Source organism: Podarcis vaucheri, assembly GCF_965113315.1.
Source record: "Podarcis vaucheri genome assembly, chromosome: 14".
Taxonomy (NCBI): Eukaryota; Metazoa; Chordata; class Lepidosauria; order Squamata; family Lacertidae; genus Podarcis; species Podarcis vaucheri.
Window position 1 is genome coordinate 32,141,316 of NC_138752.1, and position 20,009 is coordinate 32,161,324.

At 46.8% G+C, this 20,009-nt stretch overlaps 2 protein-coding genes across 6 annotated transcripts in view; one reads left to right on the forward strand and one right to left on the reverse strand.

The window, feature by feature from the left end:
* LOC309518896 (testis-expressed protein 2-like) overlaps nt 1-7,537 on the reverse strand; it is a 29,637-nt gene extending 22,100 nt beyond the window's left edge. Inside the window, exons 1-2 of one of the 5 annotated variants that reach the window (XM_082199465.1) lie at nt 7,009-7,537; nt 6,135-6,523 (exon numbers count right to left, since the gene is read on the reverse strand). The gene's annotated coding sequence lies outside the window, so the exon portion shown is untranslated. The other 4 variants (XM_082199464.1, XR_014213640.1, XM_082199466.1 and 1 more) reach the window with 4 other exon arrangements.
* Nucleotides 7,538-9,331: 1,794 nt separating this feature from the next.
* On the forward strand, nt 9,332-19,173 carry MSRB1 (methionine sulfoxide reductase B1). The gene is made up of 5 exons (XM_082199302.1): nt 9,332-9,488; nt 13,425-13,567; nt 14,282-14,396; nt 14,502-17,049; nt 17,135-19,173. The coding sequence occupies exons 1-4, from the start codon at nt 9,434-9,436 to the stop codon at nt 14,528-14,530; spliced, it is 342 nt and encodes a 113-aa protein (XP_082055428.1). The 5' UTR covers nt 9,332-9,433; the 3' UTR covers nt 14,531-17,049; nt 17,135-19,173.
* Nucleotides 19,174-20,009: the final 836 nt, after the last annotated feature.

Below are 20,009 nucleotides of genomic sequence, written 5' to 3' on the forward strand. Positions count from 1 at the left end.
CGGGGGAGGGGGCGGAGATGCGCCACCTTGCTGGCGGCCTTCCTCCCTCCCCCCTTCTTTTTGACAGCTTGGGGGAGGCTTGGGAGTTGCGGGTGGGCGGCATGCCATTGCCCCCCCTGCTCTGCTCTCAGGCTGCTTCCTGGGGTGGGGAGCCTCCCCCGAGCTCTCAAAAGGAAGAGGGAAGGGAGGAAGGCTGCTGGCAAAGTGGCGCAGCTCCCTCACTCCTCCCCCCTGCCCAGGAAGTAGCTTGCCATGGGCAGCTTGCTTCGCCCCCCTGGGATGCTCGTCCCACCCCCATACGCCCGGGTGCACAGCATGTGTGCCGCTCTGGATACCGGAGCTGCTAGCTCAGCCTCTGGAACTGACATTGTCACAGGTGTGACATAATACCCGTTCTGCATTTGTAAGAATTCAATCTTTGAGTGTGGCAGCTCCTACACTTTGGAACTCCCTGCCTATTGATATCAAGAAGGCGCCTTCCCTGCACTCTTCTCAGTGCCTGCTGAAAACATTTTTGTTAAGACAAGTCCAGGGCTTTTTTTCTGCCTAGAGCGAATCACCTTCCTCACTTCGTATTTAACGTTTTGCTGTTCTTATCGCTTTCAAAGCTATTTCCTTTGGTCATGCTTGTTTGTATTCACAATTCTGAGTCATCACATGTCACAAGACAGCTAGTTATAGGTAAAGCTGGTATCAGCCAAATCAAGTTCATACATTTGAATTAATTAAATAGTTTGAATTGGATTTTGAATAAATGTGCAATTCATTGTTACTGTTTTGAATATTCTTGTGGTATTATCTCCCTTAGTGGGTCGTGCAGGCTGCTATTCTGAATAATGCTTTTTATAGGGCAGGGCACACTGGGGATGAGCTTATGGGAACAAGTGGGCAGTGGCCCCAAACAGTTTGGGAGCCACAGATGTAGATAATACTGAGCTGGATGGATCAATGGTCTGAATCAGGAGAAGGCAGCTTCCTGTATTCTAGGACGTTGGGTGATACAGTACAAACAAATACTCTGACCTGACATGAAGCTGTTTCACTGGGGCCTAATCTCTCAATTGTTGCAGAAGGTGTTGATGACAAGTATATCAAGCCCCACTTATGGAAGCTGAAATGCTCATAGCTCACCCAAGCTAAAAATAAAGGGTTGTACCAGCACCTTCTAAATCTCAATCTTCTCAGCCTTGAGCAATATGCATAAAAGTGAAGATTGCAAAGCTAAATGGAATTTTAAAAAACAACAGCCAGGCTCTAAAAGCTCCCCACCTCTGCTGGAGGAGTAAGCAAAGGCAGCCGAGGATGCTGCAGTTGCAAGGTCTGGCACTGCAAATCCAGCATTGAGCGGGGTTGGGATAGATGAACTCTGAGGTTCCTCTTCCAACTCTATGATTCTATGAAGTGAGAGTAGTATGGAATGTTGCCGGAGAACTCTGAATCTTGAGAGTTTGCAGTTGCAGGGATTTTCATGCTGCTGCCGAGGATTATAATGGGCAGTCCAGAAAAGGAAAAAACAGAATGAGCAAAGGGAAGGAGCGACTCTTGTACAAAGAAAGGCTGTGGCCAGTGCTGGATTTCTTGTATAAGCAAAACAAGCTATAGCTTAGGGCCCCACTCTCTAGGGGCCCCCCAAATTTTTTAAAGGAAAAAAACCCCTGGATGTACATTTCCAAAATATAAGATAAGTTCAACAATTACTTTGATAAAATACATATTTTGATATGTGCAAGTGGCTTTAGATACCTATTAGGTCCATAAATTACCATATAGCATAAATTCAACACAAAAAACAAGGACAATTTGTTGTTGACAAAGGACAGCTGGACATATATAGGGCCCCATTACCTTCAGTATCTTAGGGCCTCATCAAACCTAAATATGGCCCTGGCCATATTTGGGACTTTAGAGAAAAGGCAAGTAAGAGTTGACACGATGGACATTTATAAAAGTATGCATGTCATGGAAAAAGGGATAGAGAAAAATTTTTCTCCCTCTGTCTCCTAACAGTAGAACTCGTGGACATCCAATGAAGCTGAATGTTGGATGTTTCAGGACAGATAAAAGAAAGCACTTTGCCATGTAGTGCAGAGTTAATCTGTGGAACTCACTCCCACAGGAGGCAGGTATGGCCATCAGCTTGGATGGCTTTCAAAGAGGCAGTGAATACCAGTTACTGGAACCTGCAGGAGGGCAGAGGGCTCTTGCACTTAGCTACTTCTTGTGGGATTTCCACAATGGGCATCGGGTTGGCAACTGTGAAAACAGGATGCTGGAAGAGATGGGCCATTGGCCTTTTTTATTTTAAAAATAAAATAAAAGAGAAGCTAAAATCCTGCATCAAGAAACACGGGATTCTATATTACCTGAATGACAGCTATCGTAGCACTACCTAAGCTATTTGCTCTCTGCTAATTATAAGGAAGGAAGGCGGGTGGCGCTGTGGTCTAAACCACAGAGCCTAGGACTTGCCGATCAGAAGGTTGGCGGTTCAAATCCCCACGACGGGGTGAGCTCGCGTTGCTCGGTCCCTGCTCCTGCCCACCTCGCAGTTCAAAAGCATGTCAAGTTCAAGTAGATAAATATGTACCGCTTCAGCAGGAAGGTAAACGGCATTTTGTTGCGCTGCTCTGGTTCGCCAGAAGCGGCTTAGTCATGCTGGCCACATGACCTGGAAGCTGTCTGCAGACAAACGCCAGCTCCCTCGGCCTATAGAACGAGATGAGCGTGCAACCCCAGAGTCGTCCGCAACTGGACCTAACGGTCAGGGGTAACTTTACCTTTAATTATAGGGAACTGATCTCTGTGGTGCCAACAAGCTTCCTCACCTTCTGATCTTTGCATGCCCATCCAGTTTCTCACCGGTTACTGCCTGCCTTTTTCAAGTTTATCTCTGCAACAATAAGGACTACAAGCAGGCAGGCAGGCAGGCAGGAAGGAAGGAAGGAAAGCTGCAATCTAGAACCATGAATTCTTAGGCAGAAATCAAATTAGGTGCTTGTATGGTAGGAAAGTTACCGTACTTTCAAAGTCAGGTTTTTATTACAGAGATGTCATCTCTGTGCATGAGACTTCGTAAAACAGAAGGAAATGTTTCAAGCATAGGCAAAGTGCCTATTAAGCATTACTTTGATCTGTCCTACAAATATGGAATTAGGGGTCAGATTTGGACAGGAGCGAGAAGGCACTGTCTGCATTTATTTATTTAAAGAACTTTCATCCTGCTCTTCAGCCAAAAAAGGTTCCCAGAAAGATCAATAGTAACAGCACAGGCCCTGCTCTCAACCTTAGTCTAAAAAGATGCAGCAGAAAAGCAAAACAGACTGGGAGGGAGGAGGAAATAAGTAAACTCAGGTACAAGTTGATAATTTCTTATAAGAAAGCATGAACTCCCAGTATTATTACTTAAAAAAAAAAAAGCCCAGGCAGTTTCTTGTTTTCAGACTACAGCATTGGACAGAGATGTTGTTAAACAAAGTGATTTCAGATTTTAATGCACTGATCCCTCCAAAACTAAAAAAGTCCCTCTAAGTCTAAGCATCCCCCACTATAGGTGAGGCAACAGCCATATCAAAGGCAGATGAATTTCCACCCCTTTTCCATCATAGGCTAGGAGGAAGCAGAGCTGTACATAAAGATAAGTTAATTTCTTTGGAAGCTTACAGGAAGGGGAGGATAAAAATCTCATAAAATAAATCAGAGGTTGGGAACCTCAGCCTGGGGGGCCAAATGTGGCCCTCCAGACCTTTCTTTCTGGCCCTCAGGACTGTCCCCAGGTTGCACCCTCTTTTGCACCCTCCTTGAGTGTTTTTGCCCAGCCAGCATGTTTTTCTTGAACTCTGATCATTCCTCTTTTGCTTGCCTTGATGGGGGGATACAGAGGTGGGTGCGTAGAAACTAGCTTTCTGTACAAAGGGGGGGAAATGCATTTATGGCTCCACCCACCACAGGCTCCCCAAAGGTTGTTCAGAAAGGGATCCAACCCACAGGCTGAAAAAGGCTCCCCACCCCCTTAAATAAATAAACATATAAAATAGGGTGTGGGAGGGTGGTGGTGCAGAAGAGCGTAGTCTACAGCTATTATTAAAGAAGTTGACTCTCTTGCTTCCTTGCAACCTCTCAGACTCTCTGGGATAATCTGTTGCTCTTTCCTTTCATCAGCCGGGTGCACAGACACCCAGCGAGGCAGAGGGGGAGGACCTCCTCACTCACAAAATGTTCTCTGGGCACCTGCCACTGACAATAAATTCTTCTCTGCAAAGAAGGAGGGGGTGCGCTGCAGAAATCTATCCAGGATGAACGACTGACCTAATTTAAAATGGCAGCATCCAGAGGGGGACGGTGGCTTTGATCGACCTGCTTTGCCACACAGATCTCAAACCTCTGCCTTTGCTCGTCTCCTTTGGCCAACCTTGTTCTCTCAGTAGCCACCTAGAGAGACGAATCTTTAGCTGTGGGTCTGCTCTCAGATCTGAAAAGGGGGATGGGGGTGTCACAATTTACAGCCTTCATGTGGAAGCTGTTTGCAAAGCTGGGCTCATTGATTGTGGAGGGTTGGGGCTGTGGCTTAGTGGCAGAACATCTGCCCTCCATGCAGGAGATCCCAGGTTCAATCCCAGGTATCTCCAGTTGGGAGACACTGGTCTAAGACCATGGAAGGCCTTTGCCAGCCAGTGTACACAAAACTGGGCTAGATGGACCAATGGTCTGATTCAGGACATGGCAACTTGCTGTGTTCCTATTTAAATCACCCCTTTATTCCAAACCACGAGGCCAGGAATATCAGTGATGGAGTATCTGCCTCACAGGCAGAAGGTCTCAGATTCAATTTCTGGTATCTCTGGGTAGGGCTGGGGAAGTTTCCTGCCCTGAAACCTTGGAGAGTGCTGCAAATCAGTGCAAACAATCTGCTGAGTTAGGCAGACCAGTGGTTTTGTTGCAAAGCAACTTCCTAAAGGGCAAGGCTGTTGCACAGGGGCAGAGCACGTGCCTTGTATGCAAAAGGTCCCAGGTTCAATCCCGGACATCTCCCAAGTGAACCTGAGAATGCCACCTGCCGAAAACCAGGAGAGCTGCTGCCAGTCAGAGTAGATGCTACAGAGCTAGATGGACCAATGGTTCAGCTCAGGTCAGCATGCTGTGGCGGAGTTACTTGCCAGGCTCCTCTACCTTCCAAAAAAGTTGCTTCAGAATCACACATTTTGGGTTATTTGAGGCTGCCTAGTATCTTACAAGAAGAAGAAGAAGAAGACTTTGTTGAGATCTTATGTGTCGTCCTCTGGCCATCAGATATTTTGAACATAAAGACAAGTCGCAGTCCAGCATTTTGGCTGGTGGTGCTAGTCTTGGCCCCTGAAAATGTAAAATAGAACAGCCTTCCCCTAAATTTCCTTCCAGTTGTTCACAACTCCCATCAGCCCCCAATCAGCATACAATCATTCCCAATCACAGGCCAAACTGGAGTCCAAATTAGCTGGAGGGCACTACCAGGTTGACAAAGCCCAACAAAGATCTTGTTCACACTTCATCATAAGCAGCACAGCATTTCATAATCAGGCAAGAATGGGGCATTTTCAAAAAAATTGTACAGCTTGCTCGCTGCCACTGGATGTCCCAATCTCTTGTCAAGTATTGTATACAAGGGGGTGACTTACCTATAAGGCAAGACTTGGAAACTTGTGGCTCTCCAGGTGTTGATGGATCACAACTCCCATCATCCTTGACCACTAGCCATGCTGGCTGCTGGGAACTGGAGTCCAGCAACATTCTGCAGGGCCCCAAGTTCCCCAGCTCTGCTCTACAGTAAACAGCGGTTACCACAGCTCATTGGCTTCCTTGCAAATTGGCTACCACGGCTGACTGCAGCACTGAGGCTACAAGCAGAAAGCGCCAGGGGCCAAAATTATATGGATAACCATTCCACGAAGCTCATCATAAAATAAATGTATTTTTAAAAACACACATATTCATAATTGCCAGGAGCACCCAAAACATGATTACTGTTCGTTTTGAATCCTTGATGCAATGAGGAAAAAAACAAGGTCTAGTCCTGCTTATCATTCTTTTCTGCCAAGTTTGAGAAGGGGTATCTCAGGGACCAAAGCCTCTCCCAGCTCTGAAGTCTCCACAAAACTCACCTGATCAGATTGGAAGGGTGCCAGCAAAGAGGAAGATCCAATGGTGCCAGCTCACTTGCTGGTTCCTCATCGGGGAAACGGCCTCTGCCGCACGCTGGCTCACAGGGAGAGAGAAATACTTTTTCATCCACCTTGTGCCTGTGGCACCTCTGATGTGCCAGGGTTCTTCACTGGCATCTTTCCCGCTTCAGAATGCTGGCACCACCTGGGCTGAACTGTTTGAGCCAGTCTGGAGAGAAAACTACAAAGGCTCCTTCTCCTCCTCACCTGGCTTCCGAGTCCTGGATGGCATTGGTGCGTCGAGAGCCAAATGCGGCGGGCATAGCAGACAACCTTGCAATGACGAGAGAGTGAAGACTGCAGACAGGAGTCAGGGCAAGAAACCTTTCCTGCAACGGAGCCAAGACAGGTCAGGTCCGAGGCAGAGTCCTCCAGAGATAGAGGGATTTGCCTCTCTGCTAGAAAGAGACCATTGTAAACCACTTGCAGGAAAAGGAAACTCTCCAATTCTCCCTTTCGTACTCCACAACTTTTCGTTCTGTGGGATGAAGACCGTAGCTACCTGCCCAGTGCCCACTAATTTAGATATCTCGGCTAGATGCTCTTCAAATTGATCTATACCTACGTGAGATACGAACTGGGTACCTTCCTAGTGAATAGATTTGTTTATGTCAATTCCACATCTCTGTCTATAATCTAGACAGCCTGCATCCCTTGCTACACGTTCACCTGCACAGCAATTAGTCCAGCAAAAAGTTATTTCCCTTCCGTATATTTTGCCTCCAGAGTGCACCCCCAAACCACAACCCTTGCTCTTAGCGTTTGACACAAAAATAAAAGAACCTAAAATTGCCAGGCTCTCCATCAAGCTCACCTTTTTGTGTATGGGGGGTGCCTTCCTCCTTATGCCTTCAGTGGGCCAAGATCTGGACTTTCCTGCTGCCCCTTGGGACCGGAACGTGGGTCACGGATGGTGATCCTTTTCATGCGGCCCCGCAGCTGCTAGTACAGGATTATCCATCTACCAGTCTGGACAGGAGCATCGCAGCTTGCGCGGCTGCCTGCTTGCATCACCACCTGATCTGATCCAGATTTAAGCTGAAGTGCAGCGGCTGAGGCCACCGCTACAGCCATCCTGGCCATGGCAGAAGCAGGGCTCTGAGGAGGGGGAGGGGAAGGGGGGGAAGAGCTGCAGGTTTGGCCCAGAGAGCAGAGTGCCAGGGATGGAGGAATGCGGGGAGCACAGCATCCTTAGCTCATTCTGGTGCTGATGCTGCTGCAGCCTCCCGCTGTGCGGTCCAATCACAGGGGGGGGGGCAGGGGAGGGAAGGGATGCTTTTGAGAAACACGCCATGCCCAGCCAGTCTCGAGGAAGGGTGACAAATCTGCTTGACGGATGGGGGATACATCTCTAGGACAGCAAAGGAGAGCACAGTGAGATGAAGGAATGCAATTTCACGGGGGGGGGGTTGGGGGATAACATGAACAAAAACCTTGTTGTGATTTCTAGTAGCATCCTACAGATCCATATGCCACTGGATCAAAGAGGCTAAAAATAGAATCCTTCTCTGCCCCCCACCTTCTCAAAAGCTCCCCCTCCACTGAATGCTGGAGCCCCATCCCCCCACAGCCTATGATTGCACACAGAGGTACCGTATAGCAGAGCTGGCCAATCACAATGCAGGGGTGTGGCTTCTTTCCCTTTCCCCTCCTCTTGCAATGAGGTGGGGGTCAGCTCAGGACAAGCCATGAGCATTCTCCTCTTGGCAATTCTGTCCTTGGGAAAACGAGAAACTGTGGAAATAGGGACCCCTTGCAAAGTTTTCAGTTGCTGTTGCTGCTGTTCTAGGGCGCAAAAACTAGAGCAGTTTTACTTGCCTTTTCTTCTTTACTTTACATAAGAAGAACCTGCTGGATCAAGCCAGTGGCATCCTGTTCTCACAGTGGCCAACCAGATGCCCCCAAAGGGAAACCTGCAAGTGGGACCTAAGGACAAGAAAAACCCTCCCCTCCTGTGGTTTCCAGCAACTGGTATTCAGAAGCACTGCTGTCTCTAACACTGGAGGCAGAGCATAGTCATCATAGGTAGTCACCATCAATAACCTCCTACAGTATTTAAATCCATTCAAGTTGAAGACCTTCACTCTCTTCTGCGGGAGCAAGTTCCATAGTTTCCTACACTATGTAGCCAAACACAAACCTTGTGTTAAGCAGGAGATAACTGGGGAGAGTCCTGGGGGCCAGATGGAGAGTCCCTGGGGGCATTAAGCGTCTCACCTTGCTTTAGGGGGAGGGTACGGCACTGTGGGTTAAACCACAGAGCCTAGGGCTTGCCGATCAGAAGGTCGGCAGTTTGAATCCCCATGACGGGTGAGGTCCCGTTGCTCGGTCCCTGTTCCTGCCAACCTAGCAGTTTGAAAGCACGAAGTACAAGTAGATAAATAGGTACTGCTCCGGCAGGAAGGTAAACGGCATTTCCGTGCACTGCTCTGTTTCGCCAGAAGCAGCTTAGTCATGCTGGCCACATGACTGGGAAGCTGTACGCTGGCTCCCTCGGCCAATAAAGCGAGATGAGCGCCACAACCAGAGTCATCAGCGACTGGACCTAATGGTCAGGGGTCCCTTTACCTTTAAGGGCCATTCAGTGCTCCACCTCCAAAATGTCTGTGGCTGCCCCTTACAAAGAGAAAGAGAGAGAGAAATCTCTCCATGCCCATCTCTATTCTTCCATCAGTGTGAGCCAGCAGGGCTTTGAAAGTGGTGGCCCCACTACAGATCACATCCTTCCTTCAAAATGTGGCATTGCCAGCCCTGTTTCAGTGTGTGTGTGTGTGTGTGTGTGTGTGTGTGTGTGTGTGTGTGTTTGAGGGGCTCCTACTCCTTCTGGTGACTGGGGCCCTGGACGCCACTCCCTACAAAAGGACACAACTGCCCCGTGCATCTGGTCGGCTGTTAGGAGGAACGGAAACCGGAACTAAAGAGGCCGCTTTTGACTTGCTCCAGCGAGGCAGTTAAGCCTGATCTGGGCCTGATCCTACGCCAGCTCTTCCGGGACTCCTCTGAGCGCCCCTTCTCTCTCCCCCCCCCCCCGTTGCCTCTTCGCGCGTGGGCTAACGTTGCGCGCTCGGCTTCCGCGGGCGGCGGAGTGTTGCCCGGCAGCGCCCCCTGTCGCCACTCCCGCTGGAACTGCAGGTGACGGAGCACACAGAGCCAGGAGGAGGAGGGACGGAGGGCGGCCGCTTATATAACCGGGAAGCGGCCGGAGCGGCGTCAGGGGCCGGGACAGAGCGATCGCTGCCATGTCCTTCTGCGTTTTTAGAGGAGGCGAGATCTATCAGGACCACTTCGAACCCGGTAAGGGTAAATCATCCCACGGGGAAGGATGGAAACCACCCGGCGCGGGGCTGCATCTAGCCCGCAGAATCTCCACCCCACTCACTACCCGCGGCAGGCGCCGGCAAGCGGGAAACTGATTTCCCCTCCACATCCCCGGGATCGGTGGGTGGATGGATCGGGAGGATCCACGATGTGGGCCACCCGGCGCGGGGATTGCAATCTCTGGGGTAGTGGCGCAGTCAATAAAACTCTGGTCATGGTGGTCTTCTTACATCAGTCTTCGCCAACCTTGCGCCTTCCAGATACGGTTGGACTACAACTCCCATCAGCCCCCGGAGGGCACCAGGTTGGAGACGCCTGTCTCAAAGGGACACCCCCATCCTTCAGTTGTGTTTTTGTTTGGTCACATATTCATAGAACATCTGGGTGGGACAACTAACTTGAAGAAAGCTGGTTGCCCCCATGATTTATAGGGGGTTATGCAACCCCCCCTCTCTCTAGAGGGTAGATTGTTGAGGGCACAGACTCAGCTGGCCCCCAATACTGTACAAAGAAAAATGTCTGTATGAGCACAAACTGAGAAGAATCTTAAGCGCTCTCCCTGTTATTTATGGAGATTTATACTCCCAGAAAGTAGATAGATGGCACAGAGAGAAAAGGGACAGTTTTTGTTGTGGTTAAAATTTATATACCACCCTTCATCCAAAGATATCAGGGTGGTTTAGAAAGTAAACAGTACTTGGTACCTGTTGGGGTTATGATGGGGCTAATCAATTAATTCTATTGTCTTAAAATTATTTATAAGATTTCTTACTAACCTTTCACAATAAGGTCCCAGGGTGGTTTAAAATATACAGTTATAAAAACAGATGATAATATTATGAGGATAAAATGAAATGAGTGACAGTGTGGTTATAGTGTCTGGCTAAGACCTGGGAGACCAGGGTTCGAATCCCCACTCTGCCATGAAGCTTACTCACTATGTGTAATCTTGACCAGTCACGGCTTCTCAGCCTCACAGGGTTATTGTGAGGATTAAATGAGGACGGGGAGAACCACGTACACCACTTTGGAGCTCCCTGGAGAAAAAGGTGGGATATAAATGCAAATAAATAAATGAATGAAAATAAAACCAATAAAACTGTTCCAAATGTAACGGTAGTGTGTAAATTGTGCAAAAGGGGTGAGTTCCTTAAAACAGAAGCCCTTAGCTGTCAAAGGCTGAGGCAAAAAGAGGTGTATGTTCTGCGTATGGCGAAAGTCATACAATGAAGGTTCTTAGATATACCTCTGTAGGGAGGGAGTCCCGCAAATTGGGGGCTGCTACCACAGAGAAAATTGTCTCTGGGACCACCATTGCAGCAAACACTTTTACCGTTTTTCAAGGTCACATTTTGCTTCCCCATTCACTTCAAGAATAAAACTGGCACAGTGATGAAACTTATTGCTGTGGTTTCAAAAGCATCCTGTGGAAGGGATTAATGTCTCCTCCATTACCCAATGCAATCGTGTCAGGTGGCTCACACAAGCCAGCCGACAGAAGTTTACTGGCCCATGAAAATAATAATTAGCTGTCTCACAATTTAGGCACCCTTCCAGACTGGTGTTTTATGGTCGGTGTTTTGTGTGACGTGTAATAGACACGATAATCTTGCATTAGTGGTAGGTTTATTCTGCTCGATTGGCTGTTCTGCAAGGCTTCCATTTTGCGATTGCATTATTGTCATCTATTGGCACTACAGTGCAGCAAAAATAGGAAACTTATGGGAAATGTTCAGAAAGGGCAACCAAAATGATCAAGGGGACAGAGCGACTCTCTAATGAGGAAACGTTGCAGCATTTTGGACTTTTTAGTTTGGAGAAAAAGTGAGTAAGAGGTACATGATAGGGAGTTTATAAAATTATGCAAGGCATAGAGAAAGTGAAAGTCTAGAACTTGTGGAAATAATAATAATAATAATAATAATAATAATAATTTATACCCCGCCCATCTGGCTGGGCTTCCCCAGCCATTCTGGGCGGTTTCCAACAAAATAATTATATACAGTAATGCATCAAACATTAGAAGCTTCCCTAAACAGGGCTGCCTTCAGATGTCTTCTAAAAGTCTGGTGGTTGTTGTTCTCTTTGACATCTGGTGGGAGGACGTTCCACAGGGCAGGTGCCACTACCGAGAAGGCCCTCTGCCTGGTTCCCTGTAACTTGGCTTCTCGCAATGAGGGAACCGCCAGAAGGCCCTCGGCGCTGGACCTCAGTGTCTAGGCAGAACGATGGGGGTGGAGACGCTCCTTCAGATATACTGGGCCAAGGCCGTTTCAGGGCTTTAAAGGTCAGCACCAACACTTTGAATTGTGCTCGGAAATGTACTGGGAGCCAATGTAAGTCTTTCAAGACCCGTGTTATGTGGTCTTGGCGACCGCTCCCAGTTACCAGTCTAACTGCCACATTCCGGATTAGTTGTAGTTTCCCCCACATAGAGTGCATTGCAGTAGTCCAAGTGGGAGATAGTCAATGAAAGTGGATGCTGGAACATTCAGGATGGAGAAAAGGAAGTCCTTATTTACACAGCATATATTTAAACTATGGAACTTGCTTTCAAAGAGGATTGGACAAATTCATGGAGGAGAGAGCTATCAGTGGCTACTAACCATGGTGGCTATGCTCTGCCTCCACAATCAGAGACAGTATACTTTGGAATCTCAGTTGCTGGAAACCACAGGAGGGGAGAGGGCTCTTGGGCTCAGATTCTGTTTGAGGGTTTCCCCACAGGCATGTGGCTGGCCACTGTGAGAACAGGATGCTGGACTCAATGGACCATTGGCCTCATCCATCAAACTCTTCTTGTGTTCTAAGCATTTCTCACTTGCTCCAGCCCTGTAGGTGAGTGGCTATTTACAAGCCTAATAGAATCACATCTTGCCACCCTTCCAGTGCCTGCTGAGTTGTGAAAGAGGTTTATTCAGTGTCAGCAGTTGTAAAGATGGAATTGGCACAGAAGTGGATAATGTCTATTCATTAACACAGAGAATAGTACAATACAGTAAAAATAAAACAAAAAATGATTGGTTTAGCTGTAATCCATGACAAAATATTAAAAGGCATTCAGAGTTGAGGCACAAATTGGGCTCAATTTCCTGGCTCCAATTAGGAGACGTGCAGTGTAACATAATTTTCCTTGTCTAACAGCCAAAAGCACACAAATGCACTGGTGTCATAAAATGCCTCTGGTGGTTATGCTCAGACATATATTTTCCATGGGGATCTTTACGATACAGGACACTGGGTAAGGTAGTGAACAATGTCGTCTTATAGCCATTTTACAAACATACAGAAAAGCTGTTTCAAAGGTAATTTCTTACACCAGCCATCTGGAAAAGACAGAGGCCATAACATTAAATCCTAATTCTGGAAAAGCAATTCTCTATGGAGCTCTGGTAATTACCTCTGATGCATTATGATGAACACAGAGAATTGGGATTGAGGTAACTCCTAGGGATGCAGGAAGCGGCCTTACACTTAGACAGACACAGTGGTCCTTCCAGCAAAGTACCGTTGACACTGACTGAAAGTGGCTCTCCTTTCAGGCAGTGGACATTCCCAGTTCTACCTGCAGGTGCCATTGAGGATTGAACCTGGGACCACTCAGCTATTGCCCTTCCCAGAGGTTTGATTGCCTATGAAGGCAGCATTGAGGGGAGAAAGCATCTCTGCCCCATAAGTGGCCGATACCTCAATCCTATTTCAAGCAGGAGGGGAAGGGTTTTGCATGGAGAGATACCGGTACTTGCATAGTTTGGACTGGATGCTGCATTGAGATGAGCTCAGCTTCTGGAAGCACTCCTGCTTCGAGTCAACTTGGATATGGCTTTGTTCAGCAGATGAACCACGACCAGTTTGAATGTATATCTTCCAGGGACCTCATTCCCTTCTTCCTGCTCCCATCTTTGTGCACAGGTATATATGCTTGCTCCAAATGTGGCTACGAGCTGTTCTCGAGCAGGTCCAAGTATGCTCACTCATCTCCATGGCCGGCTTTCACCGAAACTCTCCACGAAGATAGCATCTCCAAGTACTTAGAACGGCCGGGAGCCTTCAAGGTGAGTACTGAGGAACTGTTGCTGGGTTGAAATGGAGCCCCAGGTGAGCAAAGGGTCCAGCCCTTGAATCTGCTTTGCGGTGCCTAAGAGAGGAGTGTTCCTCAACGTCTTCCAGAGAATTCAGCCAACGTTGTTGTCAGTGCATTGCGTTCTTGTAGGTTTGTTTTGTCCTGCCATCTTCTTTTATACATGATCTATGGCACTGCCTCTTCCACCGCCCCCCCAAACCAAAAATATCAGTTGCAGCAATAGCCTGACCAAAGTGAACTGGCAAAGCACTGTTGAGGCATTGGGGGGCTACTGTGCATCTAATTAGAAGTTTCCTTGCGGCAGCTGTTTTGCAGTTTTAAAAACAAACACATTTAAATAGCAAACATGAACTGATTGGTTAAGAAGCTATGTAGCAGTACCCAGAAAAGTGTTAGGGGCAGAAGACACCGAGAAAGCTTCTAATTAAAGTTGCAAGTGGGCTGTGCTGAGAGAGACTTCTTAGTGAATGTTAGAGAAGGGTCTTCACTATGGGGATGGTCAGTCCTAGGTAAATAATGTGCTCTATTAAGTCACATGTGTGACCACCATTTTAATTCTGCTTTCAGCCGGTTGTGGAAAAGCAGTGCTAAGACCCTAGTGTGCAAGCAGCCATGCACAGGGGAGTGCGGAGGGCTCTGGAGTTTTGTCTCTTTATTCCCTTTGCTTCATATGCTTCCCTTCTAGGTCTCATGTGGCAAGTGTGGCAACGGTCTGGGCCACGAGTTCATCAACGATGGCCCAAAAAGGGGTCAGTCTCGCTTCTGAATATTTAGCAGCTCTCTCAAGTTCATCCCTAAAGGTGAGCTTAATTAACTATGCATCTATTTGCAACTTTGCCCATTGATGAAAAGCCCTTTTGAAATGGCAGCTGCTGGATCCAGATTTCTCTTTCTGTGTTTTCTAGACAAGAAGGACAAGGACCTGAGGGAGTAAATAGGCTGGAACACCCAGCCAATCAGATGCTGCTTCTAACTGACCAATCCCACTCCACACCAACCATCTAGGAGCTGTTGAGCACAACCCTTCTCTGTCGGCTGGGAATCTTTTACCTTTGGACGGGCAGGATGGACGCTGGCCAATACGAAGAGAGAAATGAAGACTCTTTCCTTCTGGCTTTCATTTCTGATTGATACCCTCTGCATTTGCTACCTCCTGCTTTGAGGTCTTCCATTTCAACCTGTATTTTGGATCGAGTCTAGTTTGGAATGTTCTTCCCATCACCCAGATGCTTTTCTTCTCCTCTTCTTCTTCTTTTTGCTCAGGTGTGACCACCTTGCACCTGTGACCTCCTACCAAAGTCTGGGTTTTTCCTCCACTCAAAAGCAGAGTGCTTGTCTGGCTCTGGAATGAGTTGCCCCAGAAGATGGCGTGATTCTGAGCAGGACTCTAATCATATCAATCCAGATTCACTCTGTCCAAACTAGCGTTGGATCCAAGGTGGATTTCAGATGCTACAAACCCTAGGGTAGCTATGACTCTCCTTTAAAAAAAACACAACATTTTGAGATGGGAGTAAAGAGTGGTGGTAGAAGCCTCCATTTCCCCTAAGCAGCCTGCTGGCAAGCTCTGTTGCCACAGCTACTGTTTTGACTTCACTGCAGGGGCTTCTAGAAGCCCAGGTTTGGCTTACTGGCCTCCAGTTCCTAACCCCTCCTACAGGCCGTTGTGAATGTTAAGTTGTAACAGCTCATAGCCAGGGCTCCAAAGGGCCTTACAAAGCCCTATTTGGCCTAGCTGCGGCTTTACCTGCCTCACACCTGACGTGGTATATGGCGCCAAGTGTCGGGCAAGTAAGCATCCTTTGGCCAAACTGACCTGGTGGAGGAAATGGGGAGGCCTGAGCTTCCCCACCCTTAATGTAAACAGTTATCCAACAGCCCAGGATCTTTTGAAACAGCAGCTACAGTTCAGTAGATGTGTTCTCCGGTATGACAGCCTTCTTCAACCTTGGGTTCTCAGCTGCAGCAGCACTACCACTCCCATCATTGACCATTTGTTAAGGTGGCTGGGGATGATGAGAGTTGTAGTCCAACACTACCTCAGAATCCAAGGTTGGAGAATTCGGATCTAGGACATGGTCTCCTGGAGCAAACCTTTCAGCATCACAATGCTGCTTTGTTTATGCCCCGTGGAACTGCTAGGGTTGCTTCCGTGATTGGGTCACTGCGACCACATCCTCAGAAATGTCCTCACACTGTCATGTGTCCATTCTTGCCCTTCCCTTGGATCAAACCCATTTCCTGGCCTCTTCAGAAGTAAGTCTTTGTGGCATCTGAAACCATAGCCTAGCTTTGGGTTGTGCCCTGCCCCACATTGCTTTGGGGCATTTTCTGGCGTGGTGTCATTGTATGAATTGCCCCATGTAAACTCGTCTTGGAGAGCAGGGGTGAGGACGGTTTTTCTGAGCTACCCAGAAAATGCTCCAGGTAATTAATATTGGATTCCCAATATTTCCTCCCCAGGCAGGGTCCTTGTGCTTTTAATGCTGCCATTAAACTCAACCCCCCACCCCAGTTATTTTCATGGCCACAAAAGTTTCGCCTGCTAAATTTACCTCTTTGCAGTCACGGTTAAAGCAGGTGAGGGGAACGTGGTCCTCAAGATTTGCTGGGGATCAGCCCCAGCCAGCATGACCAGTGGTCAGGGAAAACGAGAGCAACATCGGGAGGGCCACAGTGTTCCCGTCCCTGTGCTAAAGGCACAAGAGCTCTCTCAGGAAACAGAAGCTGGCAACCTAGCTGTCATCTATTTTTTGCATATAATAGAAGTGATTCTCTCTCTAGCAGAGAAACAGATCAATTGAGCATCATTCCGACACCAGTTTGCATCTTTGCTGTTGCGCTAAGATTTTGTATGTTTGTTATAAGCAAATGCCACAGAAGGGCTAAGGAGTCATATTTCCGAGTGCTTCATTTCTGAAGTGATGGATGAATTTGTCCAAATTTTTGGTGGTGCAATCTAAATGCAAGAGGTAATCTGCAGTCCCTGAATTGCATTTCAGGCGAGACCTAAGAACCTCCAGTTTGGAAATACGAAGCTAATACGTTCCTTGCTCTTTTGAAGCCCTTGTTTGTTGTAAACATACAAACAAATTTTATGCCTTGACATCTGAATTTTTTCTGGGTGCTCCAGAAGTCAGAATGAAGTCTCTTGCCTAACACTGCATATCACTCAGGCTTTAGAAACAAACATTAGAAACCGAGATTACCTCTCAGTGCTCAAAGGGCTAATGCATAAGATTCATCTGAATCGGCACATTTCCTTCTTCCTCTTTGCCTTGTATCACAACAGCAAGCTTCCTTCCTGCACTGGGAAGGAAGACTTGCAAAACTTGCACCTCTTTGATTGGCTATTCAGCTGGAAAAAAGAAACTATGAATGTCCATCCAAGGCAAGGATGGGGGACCTGTGGCCTTCCTGAAGCTGCTGTGTTCCAGCTCCCATCATCCCCAGGCAGGGTCCTTGTGCTTTTAATGCTGCCATTAAACTCAGCCCCCCACCCCAGTTATTTTCATGGCCACAAAATGAAAATCGCCAGCCAGCATGGCGAATGGTCAGCGATCGTAGAAGCTGAAGTTCAGCAGTATTTGGAGGGCCACTCCTTCCTCACCCCTGACTTCAGACCACATCTACAGACTTAGGTTAGAGTCAGACAAAGAGGATTTTTAAAAAAGAGCTCAAAGTGAGTAAATGAGAGTGTAGACCAGTGCTTCCCAAACTTGGGTCTCCAGATGTTTTTGGACTACAATTCCCATCATCCCTGACCACTGGTCCTGCTAGCTGATGGGAGTTGTAGTCCCAAAACAGCTGGAGAAATCCCAGGGTTTGCTTTAGGGAAACAGTGACAGTACAGTTTAAGTTTAGGTGGTATATGGTGCCATTGTATCAGTATCAGTTGGTTTCTGCTTAATCTTCTGTTGTTAACATGAATAGGGTGTTGTGCTGCTGCTGGACATGCAGTTCAAGCAGGATGGCGCTCATCCATATTTGCACTGGTTGCTTGGCCTAATGATGGTTCCCTGCTTGCCTACATCCAAAGCTGAGAACTTCAGAACAGGTGGTCCATTGTGTCTTGATGAAGCATAAAAGGGGGTCTGCTTTATGAGGCGATCTGTCGAGCAAATGCTTCATGTGCTTTGCAAATCATGGTCAAAGTGGGAGTGTGACAATTCGCCACCTGGATGTACCCTTAGAACCATTTTGCACACTCCACAGTGGAGAAGGTTTTCCTGGTTTCTGAAACGGCGTAAGAGGTTTATGGAGGAAAGTGGCAAAGGTTGTTTTAGCTGAGGCAAAAGTGGGCTGAATGTACATACTGTGAATAATGACCTCTCAAACCTCAAGTATTTCCACAGAGCAATTTGGAACGCACACGTTTTGCAAGGTACCAACACAACCTCATTAAAATGCATCTCATATCCCCCCCCATTCAAACCAGATTTACTCTTTCTGTGGAAAATCCACTAAGTAAAAAAAAAGCGGTACAACAGAAACAGTAAAATTGTTGGGGGGAAATTAAGGGGTGGCATTTTGATGACAATGAGTCTGTGTGGACACTGCATTCAACTTGCAGGTGTGATCAGCACAAAGATCACAATCACCTGCTGTTTATTGGAAGTGTTGCTCAGCTCTCTGAAAAGAACCACCTGATGTCTGCCTTCAGCCTGGTCTTATGATCCTCAGGTACAGAATCACACCCTGTATGTTTTCAAGACGGTTATGCAAGCTGCGCTGTAGAAGTGAAGCTTTCCACTTCAGTGGTATCAAAATCAAAGTCCAAGAAGACAAAGTTTCATTCGGAGCCCCGTGAATATTTGCAGGGAATGACCTGTGTGTGTGTGTGTGCGCATGCGTGCGTGCACACATGCACACTCATACTCAAAAGTAGCAGTATTATTGGGTAATTGCCCTCTGAGAGCACTTGATCAACTTTTCTGTGCCTGTTTTGCCTCCGCTGGGAGACACAAGAGGGTGTGTTAGTGATTTTTTTTAAATCAACTCTGAATGTAATGTTCCAGCTTAGCAACTTGGCTATGCTGCTATTCACCTGTATAAATATGGATTAGATGATGTTAATAAAAATATTTTTCTTGGAGACAAGAATGTGTTTTGTTCAATTTTGTGTTATGATAAGTGAAATTTGCTTAACTAGTTGAAAGGCTGTGGCAGACTGGGAAAGGCTTGCCACACCTTGTATTGGAGTAAAAGAGAGTCTGGGTCACTTGAAGGGTAGGGGATCTGTTGGATTGTGTGTGTGTGTGTGTAAGATTCATTCATTCCAGAAACAGAAGAAGAATCAAGAAGATTCAAGAAGTGGCAGAAAGCTTAGATTGTTTTGACTATGCAGAATATGCAATGATACTTTCTGTGGGAACTGCTCTTTGGACATTTGCAGTTTCTACAGGAAGAAGACCACTAACAGCATTCCGTGTAACTTGTTTTTTCTCTTGCTTGTGACCTGCTGCAGAAAGAGAGGCTTGAACTCTTGTTGGAAAGTATGCCTTTCCACAGCTTGTGGAATTTGCTACCAGTTATGCTTTTATAACCTGTCCAAGTAAAACTCTACACTTGATTGAATCTTTTATGGCGTTCATGAGTGTTTATTGTTTTCTGTGTGTAACTTCTGATAATGTTTTACTGACTGCATTTCCTGGTCAGCCTGGACCATTCTTTTGAGATGGTAAATACCTTAGTTCTTGAATCCAGGTCAAAGGCCTACCCAATTCACACATAAGACATGCCCTTAAGACAGGATTTTAAGGATTTGCAAGTGAAAAGAACTACTGGGAAAGGTTTTTCCAAGATATTTCCTTCTGCAGAGGAAATATTTGGGGTCATTAAGATGGCTTCAGGATTGCTCTCCTCTGCTATTTCAGACATGTGGTTTATGCACTTATGTTTTTGTGTTTACCTTCTGCACTTATGAACATTCATTTTATTCATGATGCCTTAGAATTCTTATAACAATTGGAAATGAAATTGTCAATGAGGCAACTGAGGAATTTGTTGGACCTTACATTCTTGGCAGAGTTTTAGTTCCAACAGATATCGGAGTACTGTAGTGAAGTTTCTCATGACTACTATAGTGCTCCTTTTTGAATGTTTGGTAATCCATATACTGTCAATCTGCCTTCAGTGCTCCAAATCATGGGCCACCTCACAGGTACAAACTAAAACATGGGTAAAAACTGTAATGTTTCCGTATCCAACAACAGACATCAGTAATGAGTAGTTTTTATAAAACAGGCTTTATTCATAGGAATCTCTTCTAGAACTGAAACCCAGAACCTAAAAAACTACCAGGTCATGTGACTCCAAGGCCAATCCTCAAATATACAAATCCTTAACATTAAGGGAGTGTCAGCACATTACAGGCTCTATCATTACATTGTCTCTACAGGTACAAGTGCTTA